The 17,478-nt window shown below is 44.8% G+C and overlaps 1 protein-coding gene across 3 annotated transcripts in view; it reads right to left on the reverse strand.

Annotated features, from left to right (window-relative positions):
- LOC144791304 (diacylglycerol O-acyltransferase 2-like) overlaps window positions 1-17,478 on the reverse strand; it is a 310,035-nt gene that overhangs the window by 193,886 nt on the left and 98,671 nt on the right. For all 3 annotated transcript variants that reach the window (XM_078665970.1, XM_078665972.1, XM_078665971.1), the window contains exon 2: window positions 4,986-5,070. In XM_078665970.1, coding sequence (XP_078522096.1) covers window positions 4,986-5,000 — 15 coding nt within the window. In that variant the 5' untranslated portion in view covers window positions 5,001-5,070. The remainder of the gene's footprint in view (window positions 1-4,985; window positions 5,071-17,478) is intronic.

Raw genomic sequence — 17,478 nt, forward strand, 5'->3', positions numbered from 1 at the left:
AAGGACAACGTGCAGAAGATTTAGCAGCAATAGTAACACAACATTGGGGTCTGCCATTGCTATCTGCTCATTGGAGGTTGTAGTGGGTTGCTGATGATGTGTGATACATTTAAGTTGCTTTAGAAAGCGTTGGTTTCTCTAAGAGAGGGGGTTTCAAGGGTAAAACCCCTTTGGTTTCCTTCCACTTCTGTATGGTTGGTAGTGCAGGACAGGCCCTTTAGCATGAAACCTACAAAGAGAAAGTGGTAATGTGGCAATTGGATCACATTAGCTGTAGGTGATTAGGTCAGAAACATAATGGTTTATGTTTTAGCTCATTTCACGGAATTTGTGTGTCCGTTACGGATATTTGGATGGTGGGTGACTGTATGATGTGATAAGCGGGCAGCATGCATTTGAGCCGTGAAAACAGCCACTTCACTTATATTTTCATAATTATTTTTTTCGATTTACATATAAAATAATGTATTACCATGCAAATGGCCTCTTGTTATTCCAGCATGAAATCTTACATTTTTCAAGCATGAAATTTCTTTTCAAAAGCCTCATTATATTGAATCGTCTTTTATTACAGCGAGCATTCATCAAAAAATGCTGCTTCTTATCATTTCCACTCCATATTGTATGAGCAAGATTCAACACCTGGTGTCAAACAAGCACAGTAAAAATCAATAGGTCTGGCTTTGCAAGTTGGTGGGGTGCTTTTTTATTTTTTATTGCAAGTACATGTCACAAAAATAAAAATAAAGAAAACTGCTACCACCTACCAACAAATTATTTTCGGTTAAATAATGACCAGAATATGTGCTTTTAATAGAACAGTTTGGTTGCTTTCTTGTCGACAGTAGTTCCTACAGCTGGTGTAGAAACCTTTTTGAGTTTGAATGCGCACACAGGAAATTATGATTCATATTGGTTTAACGGAAATGTAAAATTGGCTTTGAATCAGGTCGGGGCTGCAGGTTTTTCCACCAGGCATATTCAACTTTTTTTTCCTAAACCAAGCTCACTTAGCCTGCCTCATTGGAGACAGGAGGGAGTATCTTATTCCAAATCACAGGCACTAGAACCAGTTCCACAACCTGTGCTGAGAATGTGTCCTTGGACAGTCATATGAACAATGTCTTAAACATAGTCAGGTATGACATCCTTCCTCCAGTCTTGCCATGAGGGAAACATTGAGCCTCTTTGTCAACAAGTACAGCACAGTTGTGATAGTCACAGACTATTAGGAAACGTAGGAGACAGCGAGAGACTACATTAAGCGGTTTATTCACATAAGCATCAATTTGACTGCCGGCCATGTTGGAGGAAGGGCTCCTTTAAGGGGTATTGAGCAGTGGAGGCCAGCACAGTTAAGGGTGGTGGGGCTCTGGGGAAGTTAGGCGGTTGGGCGGGGCAGGTTGGGGGTCGGGGTAGTTGACAGACGACGGCATAGTAACATTAAATGAAAAAAAAAACACTTACCTTGCACTCGCCGCACCATCGATGGTGGTTTTATATTTTTTTAAAATTTATATTATTTATCCCATTGTCTCCCTACTTCTCTGATCCCTACCCTCTTACCTGTGTCGGCCGCTACAGATATTGAGCCCCAGAATTGCACATCACATAGAACCTCAAACTTATCAATGTTCCATTTAAGGTTAAGGGTCCGAACTACAGTTCACTTACAGCATTGGAAAGTCGAGCTCCACTGAAGACAAAGGAGCAGCAGTAGCCAATAAAAGCTGGTATAAGCCCCCTGCTTCTCCAGGATTGGTGGATTGGGCAGGGAAAAGAGAGAGACATAGGCTGTGGATCAGGGCGCACAGGAGCATCCCCACCCCCTCCTTCCATGGGTCACATAGGGCACACTATCACTGGAGCCTCAAAGGTGGGAAGGGGGAATTCTGCTCAGCTCCTGGGTCTCCCTGGCTCAGCTGGAGGATGAAAAACAGTTTAGCCAAGCCCAGGGAAGAATTAGAGGAGGACTTCAGATTTCTTACACAGCTGTTGCTGGGTATGTTTAACAGCTAACAGCCATGGCCCTGCACACACATTGAATTGTTGCCCAATCACAGCAAGAGCTGTGAAACAAAGGGTTCAGAGCTGCACTGGGTCTCAACCCGCTCTGTTTCCTGAGAGGCCTTATTTTCTAGTTAGCACATTCTTCCCTCTTGGGGTGAAATGTTCTAATTGGACATTAACAGCCTGCTCCCTTGTTATAGGCGCTCAGCAAACACTGGAGCGAACATTTAATGGCCAGTATCAGTGTTTAATTTGAGCCGGCATTTGGCCGGTGCACTGTATTGGCTCTTCCGACAGCCCACCACATGGTGGGGCTGTATGTATATGTTTGAAGTGAGCATTTTAAGAGAGTGTTTCACAATTCAATAGACATTAACAATTTTTTACTCCAGTTGTCCAGGCCATTTTTAAGCTTTGGGTGGCTGAGAATAGCCAGAATTGTCCCACTTATTGGAGTGTGATGGTTAGTAGTTGTGTTGGTACTGGCGTTGGCAGTGCTAGTAGGCACAATAAATGGTGCAAGCGGCAGTGGTTTCCTTAGATGGGCCCTGGCATATCTTTATAAATGAATCCCTGGCCAATATAGCTCTCTAAAGCAGACTATAAGCCTATATTGAGATTTCTGCAACATATTTTCACCCATATTAAGATGTGAAGGGTGCTTTGGTAAAACATATTACAGTTTGCAGAAACTGAGTATAATAGAAAGGACTTTGTGTTCGGCGCAGCTGGAAGTCATAGACAAACCTGAATGAAGAACATGTGACTGGCAGCCTTACATAGAGAAAGGGTATACTGTTCATACATGAACCTGCTCAGACTACATAGAACCCTACAAAGATTACATACATTTTACCCTTACAGCACATTAAAATAAATGAGGAACACAAAGATCTAAACCAGTTTTTGAGAAAACAAACACAACCAGTAAAAGGTCCCAAAAAAGCAAAAGATTAGATAAGGATTTCAAAAATTAATAAAGAATATGTAACAATTTTGGAAAGGCATTTTATTATGTCTATAGCAAGTAAAGAAATCCTGAGTTTGCTGCCCTCTTGTTGACAAATAAAAAGTGTTTATAAAAAAAAAAGTAAGTAAAGAAATCCTGAACAAAATTAAAAATAGAGGGTCTACCAGGAACTAGAGACCATGCAAGGCTGACCAACAAGAGCTCAGCGTCAGCCTAAAGTTGGAGGTTTGGGCTGGTCGAAGTTTTCATGCTTTACTAGAAGTTGAATCAGTTCAAAGGTTGATCTCCACATGACCCCAAAAAATGAATACCCATGATTTATTGACCTGATGAACCCATATTGTGGGGACAAAAAAGTACAGCGCTGTACAAGGCTGTCCTTGTATTCAGCGAGGTTGCACCTGTGTCAAATGGATGCACCTAGTTCTCACTCCAATGAAATTTACAAAGATTCTCTTTTTTTAAATAAGTCAAGTTTTTCACAACAAATTCCTTCAACTTTTCTTGAAGATGGGGAGCAGGAAATGTTCCTCTTAAAGCAAAAGCAGACATTCTATCTTCTTCCTCTCAGGCTTGTCCTGAGAAGCAGTGGGTGTAACATGGGTTCAGAAAGGGTATAAGTAAATATGTCATTGGTGGGTACTCCCAGGCCAATCCCTAACTATTCCTCATGTGTCCCACTGCCCCTTCACAGCAATCTGATGTCATCCAAGCAATGTGAGATATGCTATTGGCTGGGGTAAACAGACAGACATTTCCGGGGAAACCCATGAAGGTAAACAACCTTCTTGGAGAGTAGCAGCTCTGCAGACCCTACCTAAAAAGTACTATAGCTCCCTTGTGCAAGAAGGGCCTTCCTCACTCTTAGACTAAACATCACAAGGTGGCTTCCCGGGGCACACGGAGACAGAGTCATGGATGTGCCTAGGGCTCAACAAGGCCAAGTGAGAAATGTGTACAACTCAGTCCCAGCTCCAGGAAGTTTCCATCCCATCGCCTTCCCTTGTTGTCCACAGGGGTGTAACACAGGCCCCTGCAACCCCTGCGGGTAAGGGGGTCCTCCAAACCTTCAGGGGACCACAATTGAGCCCAAGATCAATGAATATCTGTGAGACTGAGGGACTCAGAGGCATCTCATCACATTATGCAGGGGGGGCACCATTTTGCATGCCGCCACTGATTGTGCAGAAAGTATCTGCATAATCGAGCTGCAGAACAACTCTGTTGGTTCATCTGTGTATCTTAATTAGTTCCTTTTGCAGCCCAGAGGTCCACCATGCTTCCAATTAACCTGTGATTGGCTATGGTATAAAATATTACATCTCTTACATTTTGGAACGAAGTGAGGTATTTAAAATAGGCTTTATAATTTGGGAGTGTTGTCGCAAATCAAAGATACCTACAAATGTATCCCAACAATGGCTGCCAATTCCTTAAATACATAGCATTTTGCGATTACCAAATAGCGTAAAAATCACTATTTGGTAATCGCATAATGCTTTTTTGATGGATGTGGTCCTGTGATAGCTCAGTGGGTCAATTGGAATGTCTTACTCTCGACAAGTACAAATAGTCAATATGCTTTCAGGAAGGAACGTTTTAATTTCAATTTTAAACAAAGGCTCACAACAGGTCTCCACTGTAAAAACAGTTTCCTAAGAATTATTAAGGTAGTAGATAAATCCACATTGGATAGCTTGAGTCGTTAGAATCGACTAAGATTAAGCGCGAGCAACCCCAGAAAAAGTTGTTTAAATTAAATTTAAAAATACTATCTGAAACCCGATCAACATAATGTGCCACCAAATTTTTAATACCGGTCCTATTTTCTTATTACCATGATAAGTTAAAACATTTTAAATAAAGTGCTTTTTCTATTTAGGTTCGCCTACTTGCTCCTGAATGTTTCCATTCTTTTCATAGCTTCAATAATTAACGCGGATTTAACCCTTACATTGCTGTGAAAGGCCTTAACTCATAGACAGCTTGAGTACCAGTCACTTACCGCTGTGGAGTTCATCTCCTGCTCGTCTGAACATTAGTCTCTTATATGGTCCTTAATCCAGAAGGTTGATTGCTGAATATTGTGCCTGGTGAAATAGAATAGGTACTCAATTTAATTGCTAGCCATCAACAATCCTTGCAAACTCTCCCCTTAAGATTTACAATCAGCATAACATAACACAGCTATTTAAAAAGAAACATATTTTTGATTAATGATAACATTTTAAGTCATGGCATCACTTCATACGACAATGCAAATTACAGACACTTTGATGAAATTCAAGAGTGCACCGGATGCCAATTAATTAAAAGTCCAGAACTGGAAACAATGTCTTGCATGAAGTAGTCCGGTGACCTCTCTACTAAGGTCACGAGCGAGGCAGATTGAGGGCGTAATGTGTCCCCTAAGTAAAGATGGTGACCTCTTTTATTTGTCAGCAGTCAGGTGTGCGTACAAACACTCGCCTCTAATAAGAAAATGTGACAGTCCTAAGATCTCTTAGGCCTGGGCAGAGTTCTACACTGAACTCCACGAAGTGACCAAAAATCTCTGCCGCGCAACGCGGAGTTTCACAAGCGGAGGAGTGTGTTTGGACATCCAGTTCACGTTGATTTTCAGCGCCGGGTTTTTGTCCGGTGCTGTAAAATCAGCACGAACTGCACCATGTGCAGAGCAAGAGGGTGCTGCTTCTTTTCTTGCCGCTTGAGTAGATTTTCTACCTGAGCTGCAGTTTTCTCAAAGCGAACAGAAGGTTTCTCAACGCGAGCACTTGCGAACATCCGCGCTCACCCACATTGAGAAATCTCACCGCCCGTGTTGAGAAATCTCGCCGGGAGGTGGATTTTCCAGCGGGGAAAAAACTCAGCGGAGTGAGGAAAACTCTGCAAATTCAGCGAACGGAGTGGCGTTCACCACGCCGGCCTAAGTAGCAACAGGTTGTAGTCCTATTTATTGCCAGGGATCCTCAGGAAGCCAGAGCAACTGAAGCTTTCCAGGTATGAGCACAGACAAGAAGCCATGCAGCCTTCTCAAAGTGAGAACCTCATTTTGAGTTCAGTGCACGAGTTACAGACGTGACGGATAACCCACGTTTAAAGAACAAAATGCACTTATAATATTGCAGACGGCATATTCGCCACACTTGTGAAGGAGTCACCAATCTGCCAAACTCTAAATTAGACCCTCTGTTCTTACACCAGCACCAGTACTTACTTTGTGCTGGTGACTGCAGGTGGTGGACACCGACAATCCTTTTGGGGACCAGAACCTATTTTACATCATCAACTTAACAACCAGAGCGAAAGAGGGAAAGGTAAGACATGCAGAAAGAAGAGGGGAAGAAAGATAGGAAAACAGTGACAAAGGGAAAATGAAGGGATGGCAAAGTACCTGGAAAAGTGAGTGAAAGAGTCACTAAATGGAGGGTTGTAGATCACAAAAGCATGTGGAAGAATTAGGACTAGGGAACCTTGACATGTGGCAGCCGACTTCTAAGAAAAACTTTGGCCATCCGCACAATTTGTTTTTACAATTGAAGTTTCAGACACTTGCAATTACTGTATACAGCCAAAACCACATCCTTGCAGCTCAACAAGCTCAATTTGAACCGCAACTACTTTTTAATTCAGTCGAAGCCTGGTAGATTTTTTAAAGGATAAAAATCATTCACAACTAATTGACAGCCAGTGCTTAATTTGTGCCGGTGTTTTCAGGCAGTGGGCACCAACACTCATGTTTAGGTCTCGCCTAGCGACGCAGTGCATGCGTTGTTCTCCTTGGCAAGACTTATTGTTGTCGGTTTCGTTGCCGAAGGGAGACAGGAGATGTGCACGTGCCTGTCCACTGGGACAGGCAATGCAGAAGATGTGCGTGCGCCGGGGCAGTCGATGTGCACATGTGCTACTCGGCTGTGGTATTCTCTCATCCCCAATTCCGCTCCCCTTGCTTTCCGCTATGCCCTTTCCCTCACTCATGGAGCGCAGCCAGGCACGCGCATGGCGTCTCTGTAGTACTATGTATGAGGCACAATGCGCGCATGGCTCGCTTTCACTTTTTTATCTGTGGTATTCGCTCATCCCCAGTCTCGCGCCCCTTGCTTTCTACTATGTCCTTCCCCTCACTTATGTGGCACCTTAAGACAAAGATTCTTTTTGCTGCTGCTGAAGAAACACTAACGCACCATCCCCTCTTTCAGATGCGGAGCCCGTTCTCCACCCACTTACGCCTTCCCTCCCTTCGTCGGGCCCCTCTTCCCTCCATTGTGTGCTGGTGCTGGCCAGAGCCCACTTCACTGTTTCACTCTTCCCTTTTCCTGCTCGCCTTGACTTTGTGTTATCCCTCCTTCTCCAGGCGCCCTTTCTCTTCCTTTCTTCTCACCTCTCCTTCCTAACCGGTTCCTCATCTGTTTGCCCAGCTCCCTTCCCCCTCTCGTATCTTTGCTGCTGCCCATTGGTTTCTTGCTGTCACCTCTCACGTGCTTCCCTCTCATTGAACACAGACCACGAGGGCTTCAAAAGGTATCCTGCCCTCGAGTCAGACAATGGCTGGTGACGATGACCTCTGCGCACTGACAGGGTGTTTGGTTAAAGCACTGTTCAGTGACCTGTCTTCGGGGGCGGTTGGGGACAGATGTGATCCAATATGGTTGAATACTAATCGAGTGGGCAGTAGCCTCTTGTTTTTTTTTTTACCACGCTGAGCTGTTGAACATAGAAAGAGTGGTGCAGAAGTTTCTGGTAGGGGACGAATTTGTAGATATGTCTATGTCCATATGAAAACTCAGCGTTATCTGGCATTTTTTGTAAAGATTTTTTAGGCTAATGCAAAGTTTGCTGCCAGTGGCTTGTCGGTTTAATTCATATGACCAATTTTCAAATGAGCCACCTGGACTGAGTCACTTGTAGATCAGTGAGGTAACTAGTATCGGTGACATCGGTCAAATGTCTCTCCTACCACCTGTTTAGTAAGGAAATACTGCCATACTTCGAGGGAAGTTGGGCCTTACTCTACTAGACCACAGTGCCGTGGCACCATTGACAGTTACGCTCATGCCATGAATATATACGGGTGTCTCAGTCACAATTTATTTTGTGGTCCTAATTTAAAATTACCCAAAAAGTAGGATTTTTGGGTCTGCGCTTCCAAATTCAGTTTCACTGATTCAATATTTAATTAATTTCCCCTTCCTGAATTCCAGCCAGGACTACAGAAATGGGATCAGTGTACCTCGGGAACCCTTACATTGTGGGGTCTAGTGGGATGGCAGCACAGAGGGAGCGAGCCATTAAGAGCAGTGTCATAAGGGATGGTATGGATGACAAACAGTTTTATATATATATATATATATATATATATATATATATATATATATATATATATATATATATATATATATATTTTTTTTTAATTGTGCCGCAGGGAAAAATGCAACAAGGACAAGTGTGATAGGCCAGATACTCTGTAGCCTATTAAATAGTCATAATCAAACTTGTAGTTGAAAATGTCCTGTGGGGTTAAGGCATCTCGCTGCAGAGATCTTTGGTGAATATAGCAAGTCTCAAGGTATAATGGTGGTAAAATAATTCTAGTAGTTAAAACGTTTGCTGGAAAGATCTCCGTGCAATGTGGTTATAGATTTCTCTTATTAAACAGAATGTTGGGCCAATGTGCTTGATGTGGAAAACAGTGTGAAACTTTCAGGTTACGGACCTATACTTCATGTAAGACAGCTCAGTGTTTGTGTTGCAGAGATCCTTCTGTTATACACAATTACACACAGGCAGATTCACTTGACATTTTTACATGACTGTGCATAGACCAACACCTCATAAATAGTTTGAAAAATCTCTCTTCCAAATCTCTGTCTATTTTTAGCAATTTGAGAAGTGCCATGCTAGTTGTCATTGTGGGCTCTGATGGGTGTCTGTCTGAAGCAAAGTGAAAGGTTCCAACCGTGATGCTCTGATCTCCAAGACAGGATAGAGGAAGTACAAAATATGTTGGTGATGGGCCTGTAAGTGAGGGATTTGTGTTGTCTCCCTTCCACCTTGCAGGCTGTTTCTGAAAGTGTAGGTGTCGCTGTAAGTGATAGGTGTAACGAAACAGCAACAGGGCGCACTTAGTACAAGTTGCTGGGCCAGCCTGGATGCCAGATCGGGCACAGTAATAGTTGCTGTACACCCTTTTCTTCTACCACTGCCTTAGTGCCCAGTTTGTTAACGTGTGTTTCAAGAGTTGGGGAATTGGGAATAGGAATGTGGGAAATACCTACACACCCATAATTAAGGTATCTACAGATATCACACCCAATTTATACACCTAGCTTTAGTGGCAAAAGCTGCTCATCTAAGTGTGCAAACTAGGTGTCAAAGTACACCCTAATTTTCCAGACATGTCAGGCAATACATTTCTTGACGTACCAAAAGAAGAGTTAAGGTGCATTTTCAGCTTAACCCTATCCCAAAATCAACCAATATCAGCGTAAAATCTACCGGTTTAAATGCACATATGGAAATCAATGATTTTTTTTAGATTTACCTACGCTAAGAGAGTTTTTTTAGGAATCCGGAAAATGAATAGCTTTTCAACAATCCAGCCAGTGTAGCATGTAGGCTCACATTCTAAATATTAATAGAGCATATGTCAAAAGGCGGTCTAGGAACTAATGTAAAAAAGGGTGATGTAACCTCGCACAATGGGAGTTAACTAATTGACACATAGGACTCGCCTCATCGGCACACAATCTCACACTTTCTCAGGGTAGCCTCCAGCTAGCAGCCTGCTAGTCCAGAACAATATTCCACCTAAACAATATAAAAAAGCATTTGCAATGCAATAGGTCTCGCATTTACGCGCAATAACTTAAGCTCACGTAAATACGAGACCTATTGCATTGTAAATGCTTGTTATGGACTGGGAGTTATTTCTCATCATGAGACTTTGACCCAGAGCAATAGAGAAAAGGCATTCAAGGTAGAAAGAAGAACGAGGAAAGAGACATGAGGTGGAGTCAAGTCTAGGCAGCCTTGGTATTAAGCTATCCCAGCATTTCTCAACACCCGTGGCAGGAATTAATAAAAAAAAAATCATGGGCTCCATTCTGTTTTTTTTGTTTGTTTACAAATTAAACACTGAAAGAGATACGTGGCTTAGTAAAGAAAATGGCTTTTCCTTTTAATTAAAAAGAAGCCTTGACATTTCCCCAGCTAAGCAGCCTACCACTTCATTGTGAATCAAATCAAAAAAGGAAACAGATCATAAGGTGGGGATGGGTGTTCAGTGTCGGGACAGTTTCATATCAATCAGTTGAAAAACAAAAACATCATTTAACTGGGTCCAGGAAACCCGGCCAGAGAGTGAGCACGTGAAACCCCGCGTTATTGCAAAGAGCCATAATCCTGTATTTGTTTAATCTGGGAGGCTGTTGGATGCGGTGACTCGTTTAATCCGAATATTGCTTCTCATGCCGGATTTAAAAGGGCAAAGGGCTTGCAATCACCTACTTTGTAATGTCCTCATAACAGAGAACACACTAGTGCACACGCACCCAAAAATGTTTTTTAATTTAATTTTATTTAATCAAAGAATGAAGTAACATTAGAAGCAGATATGCACATAAGAACAAGAGCATCCATCCATTGGACATTAGAAGGAGGGAGCGCGAAACAGACAGAACCCAACGAGGTTATAAATGGCAAGGGTACACAGGCAAGCACAGCAAGGACAGACAGACAGACATCCTAATGGAATCTTCAATAGCGCAAACTGAAAGGTGTCACCACAGATGAGGCAGCATTTTAGCATGAGATGTGCCTATATAGCTATTTTGGTACCAAGTCAATATATTGATATCTTGAGTACCCTCCAGGGTAAAATTTCTCTTTATTCCCTTCAAGCTTCAAGAGATGTTTTTTTTAGATTTGTTTGTAGTGTTGGGCACAAGCAGGGGTTTTATAATACACAGTGACCAATGAGAGAGTGTGCTTGTTGTGTGCACCCTTGGAGCCCTGTGGCATTACAGAAGATGTTGCAGATGCTTGCGTGGCGCCTTCTGGAATACAATTAGCGTCGGGGCACATACAGCACCGGCACTATTTTAAGTGGGCGTTCCTGCATTAGAATGAGGATATGGCCCAATGCTAAGCAGTCGCGGCCGGCATTAATCGCAAGTGGGGGTCACGTGGGGAGGGTGGTTTAATTTAATAATAAATAAATAAAAAACGTACCTGTCTGTCAGCTCGGTCCCGCGTCTTTGCTTCTACTCCTGCTCTCCTGCCTCCGGCAGGAACAGGAAGCAGGCAGCCTCCCTCCCCTCCCCTAAGCCAATCACAACGCTGGAATGGCAGTGTTGTGATTGGATGGGACGGCGCCCAGCCAGGAGCTTATGGGGAGGCCATGTTCTCCATGCAGGATGCACAGTTTCTAGGCTCCTTCTCATAAATCATTTAACCCTGGAGACGGTTAGTGGCATTATAATGGGCTGCTTAAACCCATGCATGATGATTGGCTCAGATATGTACAGGTTACATTCATAGATTATGAAGCCTAACTGATAAAATTGCTCCACACACCTTTTCAGCTCGTGACAATGACTGTGTGTTTACAGTCTGCTGGGCCGAACATCTTTTTTTCCAGGATTGGTAAGCTGTTTCTTTTTTCTCGGCACACATATAAACAAACACATAATAGGCAGACACAATAACGATAAAGACGCCTACAATCAGACACAGACACATTAGGTCACAAACATACAACAAAATACACACACATACTGACCCAGAAACAGGAACACACACAGACACACATAGGCTTACTAGGAGGAAAACGCTAAACAAGTGCCTGAACAGTTCATGCCCACACACACAGACAAGTACACAGGTTCCCATATAATAGGCAACACACAGACTCATCCACATTATTACATGCAATGACAGATCAGGAAACGGATAGACACAAAACGCATGTAAACATATACCAATAAAACCCAGCTACATAAACACACACCTAATTACTGACAGAAAGACTCTCATAGGCACACATATCATGACGCCTATACACAAACACAGATAGATTCAAGCACATATAGACACATGTGGGCTCAGAGAGAAATCAAGAAAGATCCACACATAAATACACAACAACAAAACGAAGCAGAGAACTCTGGGTAGTTCTCAAGTTTAGGTGGAAAGCAGCTCCAGTATAAAGCACTCTCAACGCTAGCGACACTTTAAATTTGCTCACCTCAAATGTCTGCTTTTCTATCAAAGACTTTAAGGGTAGGATTAGCACAGTGCCATCCACGCTGAGATAGAGAGGGACAAAGGGTCAGATGCATCAAGCATTTTTCTCCACGCAAACGGGCCGATTCTACTAAACGGCCCGTTTGCGATTGCAAAAAATGCTTTTGCGATGTATCAAACCCAATTTTGCGATTCGCAAAATGGGTTTGCGATTTGCTATGTGGAAGGGCGTGTTAAGAGCGTCCCTGACAAATAGAGAATCCTAACAGTATGCATGAATGTTTTGTGACCGTGAATACGGTCGCAAAACATTCGCATATTACCACCTACTTCAAGTAAGTGGTAAAACATTCCCAAATAGGAAAGGGTCCCCAAGGGACCCCTTCCCCTTTGTGAATGTTTGTAAAAGCATTTTTAAGAGCAGGCAGTGGTATCATGGACCACTGCCTGCTCTTAAAAAATGAAAAGAACACTTTTTCTTTTTGTAAAGCATCTCGTTTTCCTTTAAGGAAAACAGGCTGCTTTACAAAAAACATTATTGCTTTATTTAAAACTAGCAGCCCGTCCCGACGTTGTCCGGGTATGAAATAGAATGTGTGTAATGTGTGTATTCAGATACGGTCATTCGCGTGTTACCCCGCTTGAGGCCCAGCTGCAGCCCTGGTTGATGTTAGCAGGCGCGTGTCCCCCCGCTTGAGGCCCAGCTACAGCCCTGGTTCATGTTAGCAGGCGCATGTAATTAGTGTAGTGATCCGCCGCCTGAGCCCGGCTACAGCCCTGGCTGATGTTAGCAGGCGCGTGTAATTTGGTTTAATGTGATAGTTCAGTAACAGCGCGCATGAGAGGCTGCAGTAATTGTCCCCGCAGACACGTTCAGTCGCGTGTGCCCCCGCTTGAGGGCCAGCGGCGACCGTCTAACAATTAGAATTGTGTGAGTCTTGAATGATTGTTTCCAGCTGTTCTTATTTTTTTATGACCCACACCAACACTCTTCGGCCCGAGTGCTTTTTAGACGCACCCAGGCCAAGCCACACACTGCGTTTGGCCCTTTCAGACGCACCCAGGCCAAGGCACACACTGCATTCGGCACCCCCAGTATGTGTGAGACAACGGGCAGTCCCCCAAGGGAGTCTTGCGAATGGTTACTTACCACGCTTCGAGGTGAACGCCTTTGTGACACCCCCAGCACACGGCCACAGCAGACAATCTGATTAATGTACGACCCAGATGGCATGAAGTGCGGAACGTACCACACACCCCCAGCATTTGTCACGCCCCCAGCGTGCCCCTTGATGCGGCGCAGTTGCGTAATTGTCGGTTCACATGTCATGAAGGGCGGACACATGCCCACAGCGCGGACTCACGCCCACAGTGTTTGTCACGGCCCCAGCGTGCCCCTTGATGCGGCACAATTACGACTCACATGGCATGAAGGGCGGAACGTACCACCAGCAGCGGTGCGTCCATTGGGGCGTAGGGGCGTAGCCCCACTAAGCCCTGGACGCACCGTGGCACTGCTAAACAAACACATACCACGACGAATTCCTCAAATTAGCGCAGCACGGGAGGGATCACAGATGGTCATGTTGATGCCTGTAATTGGGCGGTCCGGAGTGCGCAGGGGGTGGGGGGTGGGGGGGGCGGGTCTGCTGGTCTGCTGCAGCATGCGCCTTTGCGCGAAAAACACTTTTCCATAGAGAAGGGGCCGGGGGTGCGGCTTCAGCCCGGCCGGGTCTCCAAGGCTGCCCAGGGAGAGTACACAGGGTGACCCCCTAGCCAATCCTGGTGCTGCATGCAGCGCCAGGATTGGCTGGTCCACCGTGCATCCAATAATGGATGTTGCGCGGTGGATCAGCCAATCCTGGCGCTGCATGCAGCACCAGGATTGGCTAGGGGGGCGCGGCGTGGGTGGGGTCAGAGTGGCACGACCCCGGGCAGGAGCAGAAGCAGACGGCGGTGAGACTAGAGCCCCTCATGTGGTCCTGGTCCATGGTAAGGTAAGGTCATGCAGATTATTTATTACCTACCTCTGCAAGTAGCACATGTTACCTCCCTGCATGGTGGAGGCGGTGGGAAGGAGTGTCACTTCACCTAGGGCGGTGGCGATATTCCTTGGGCTCTCAGTAACTCGAGGAGGTGGGAGAGGCGGGCTGCACAGACATGTCTGGCATCTGGAGGACTCCGTGTTTTTAAAACCGACTGAACACGCCGCTTCTTCTGCAGATAATGTGCACTCAGCCTCGCTGCTCTCCTGTTGTCATTTCTCTGTGATTGGCCCGCCCCTCGCTGTTCTGCTTCTTTCTTCTCCCTTCCCTTTCATGCACTCACTTCTCCTCTCCTGTCCACTTACCTCTCCATCACCTGCCTTGTTGATTACCATCTTTTCTCCATTTGCCACTTCTCCTATACCTGAGTGTCGACTTACCTTCTGTATCTGTTTAGTTCAATGTATTTGAGTTGCTTAACGTAGCGTCCGAAGACCTGTTCTAGGCACTACGGCGCTTCAGATCAAGCCGACTTGTCCACCAAGTGGCAGAATGGCCATTTCAAACTAATTAAAGTGTCTGCAGGAGCACTGGGACGAGGAGGGCAAAGTGCAGGGGAGAAGTGTTGAAATGCGAGGACATGGTAATGATATAGTGGACTAAGTCCAAAAGCTAAGCCCCATTTTTCTAATCTTAGAGAGTTCCACCCCTTCTCGTCGTTCATGCTAAGACACATCGCCTCCCCAACATTCTGTACAAGGCAGAGAGATTTTCATTGAAGACATAAACACACACACACAACTGCACACTTTAGTGATCCTCACACACTCCACATGTCTGAAGGGCTGTCCATCACTCACACTGCACACCCACAGAGCTCTCCACCCCCTACATACTGCACATGTCCAAAGAGCTCTGCGCTCGTCAAGAGAGCTCTCAACCCTCACACACTACATATGTTCATTTTTTCGTCCACCACACACTGCACATGTTCAGAGCTCCCCATCCCACACACTGCACTTCTTCACATAGATATCCACCCCCACACACAGGTAATGTCAATAGAGCTACCCAAATATCAAAATAACTCACCCCTCACTGCACATTGCAATAGATCTCTCCTTCTCCACCACACTGCGCATGTCCACAGAACCTACATACTACATATGTTCACAGAGCTCACAATCCCATACACTGCACATGTTTGCAGAGCTCTGTACCCCCACACAATGCAGATGTTCATAGATATCACCATCTCTCACAGAGTGCACAGGTCCACAAAGCTCTCTACTATATGCACTATCTATGCACTATACATATCAACATACCTGTTCAACCCTCACACTCAGTACATGTCCCATGAGCTTTCCATTCCTCGCAAACTGCACATGATCACAAAGCTCTCCATCGGTCATGAAGTGCACGTGATCACGAAGCTCTTTATCTCTCACACACTGCACATGTTCAAAGAGCTCTCCATACTCCACAGAGCACACATGTTAACAGGGCACTCCATTCCCTAGACACTGCACGTGTTCATAGAGCTCTCCATCCATCACACATTGCACATGATCACAGACCTCTCCAACCATCACATACTACACAGGACCACAGAGCTCTCCACGAGTCAGCAGAACTACCCACCCCTAGACATTGCACGTATCCACAGAACTCTCCATCTCACACACACTGCACATGTCACAGAACCCTCCCCCACACTGCACATGTCCACAGAGCTTTCTCCCACACTGCACATGTCCACAGAGCTCTCCCCCACACTGCACATGTCCACAGAGCTCTCCACATCTCATAGACCTTCATCGCCCACACTCCGCATGTGCGGTTTGATATGGAACCCCAGGCCCTGCATATATCCAAACAGAGCTTCCACCCCCACACCCGGCGTATATGCCTAAATATCTCCTATGCATCAGGCTTTTCCAACAAGTAGCTCACAAGCTACCGGTAGCTCTCTAACTACCAGTAACTATCCTGTGCGCAGCCAGAGAACAAAATTAGACACTTCTGCTTGGTTGAAATAATATATGTATGCCAAAACTGAAAAAATATTCAAGATGAAAATCCGAAATAATAAGTTGATGTTTGGGGAAAAATGGTTCTCTTTCCAATATATTTTCCATGCTGATATTTGAGTATTAGAAACCAAACGGTGTTGGGTAGATGTATTACTAATATTACTGACTGGGTGCTAGGAGCATTCAGATAAGGCTGTTATATGTTACCAATACACACGCTCTCTGCATCCCCACATCCTGCACATTTCCAAAGTCCACACAGTGTGTATGTTCCCAGAGATGTAAAATGTACACCTACAGTGCACAGGCTGACATATCTTGAACCCCCGGACACTAGACATGTGCTCACTGCTCAGGGTTGCAGGACCCACGCACTGCACATGGCATCACACTTCTCCATGAGCCATAGGAACACAGCACATGTGCTCATAGATGATCTCCCCAGCACCCTGCACATGTTTGAAGAAATTGATCACACATTGCCCACATACTGCATATGTATTCTGATCTCCATCACTTACTCACACTACTCATGGATCACATATCTCCATGCACCACACACACTGCACACAGGTCACATGCCTGTCCTCTGCTGCTGGCCACAGCATGTAGCAAACATTGGCTCATTTTGGGATCCAGATTTGGGGCTTCTATTAAACCTGACTTTATGGGAAGTAGAGAATGCCATGGAGGCTTGGCAGGCAGCCTCCACTGCTTGAAACTGAGAGGAAAAATCAATTCAGCTGAAAACCTTCTGCCAACTCAAATACAAACTGATAAAAAAAAGAATAAAACGCTGGCAACACCAACCCACACCCTATCCCAATTCTGATTGTGCATAGAAGCATCTAACTAGTACTATTAGAATGATTCAAAACAACAAAATGAAATATATAGGCCATATTCACGTATATGATGTACCTGACCTCAACAGGATCAAATTTCGAAATCCAGAAGTCCTTTCGGAATCTTTACACCACTTACAAAATTCAAGTTCTAAATTGAGTTAAAATGCCTGAATCTTCGTGCCGCAATACCCAACATTCATAGGGCTGATAAGAAGTCATGTGTTTGTTTCTAAAGCTAAACTAAGCTCTACTGCAAACAAACATCTTATAGAAAGTAACTCCCTCAAACCACGCTTGAGGTGCTCTTCATCCGGACTGTGTCAGTCAGACCCGTCCTCGTGCCCGTGGAGTTCCCTTTTGCGGTCTGCCTCCCACATATGAGGAAG

This window comes from Lissotriton helveticus, chromosome 11, assembly GCF_964261635.1.
Source record: "Lissotriton helveticus chromosome 11, aLisHel1.1, whole genome shotgun sequence".
Lineage (NCBI taxonomy): Eukaryota > Metazoa > Chordata > Amphibia > Caudata > Salamandridae > Lissotriton > Lissotriton helveticus.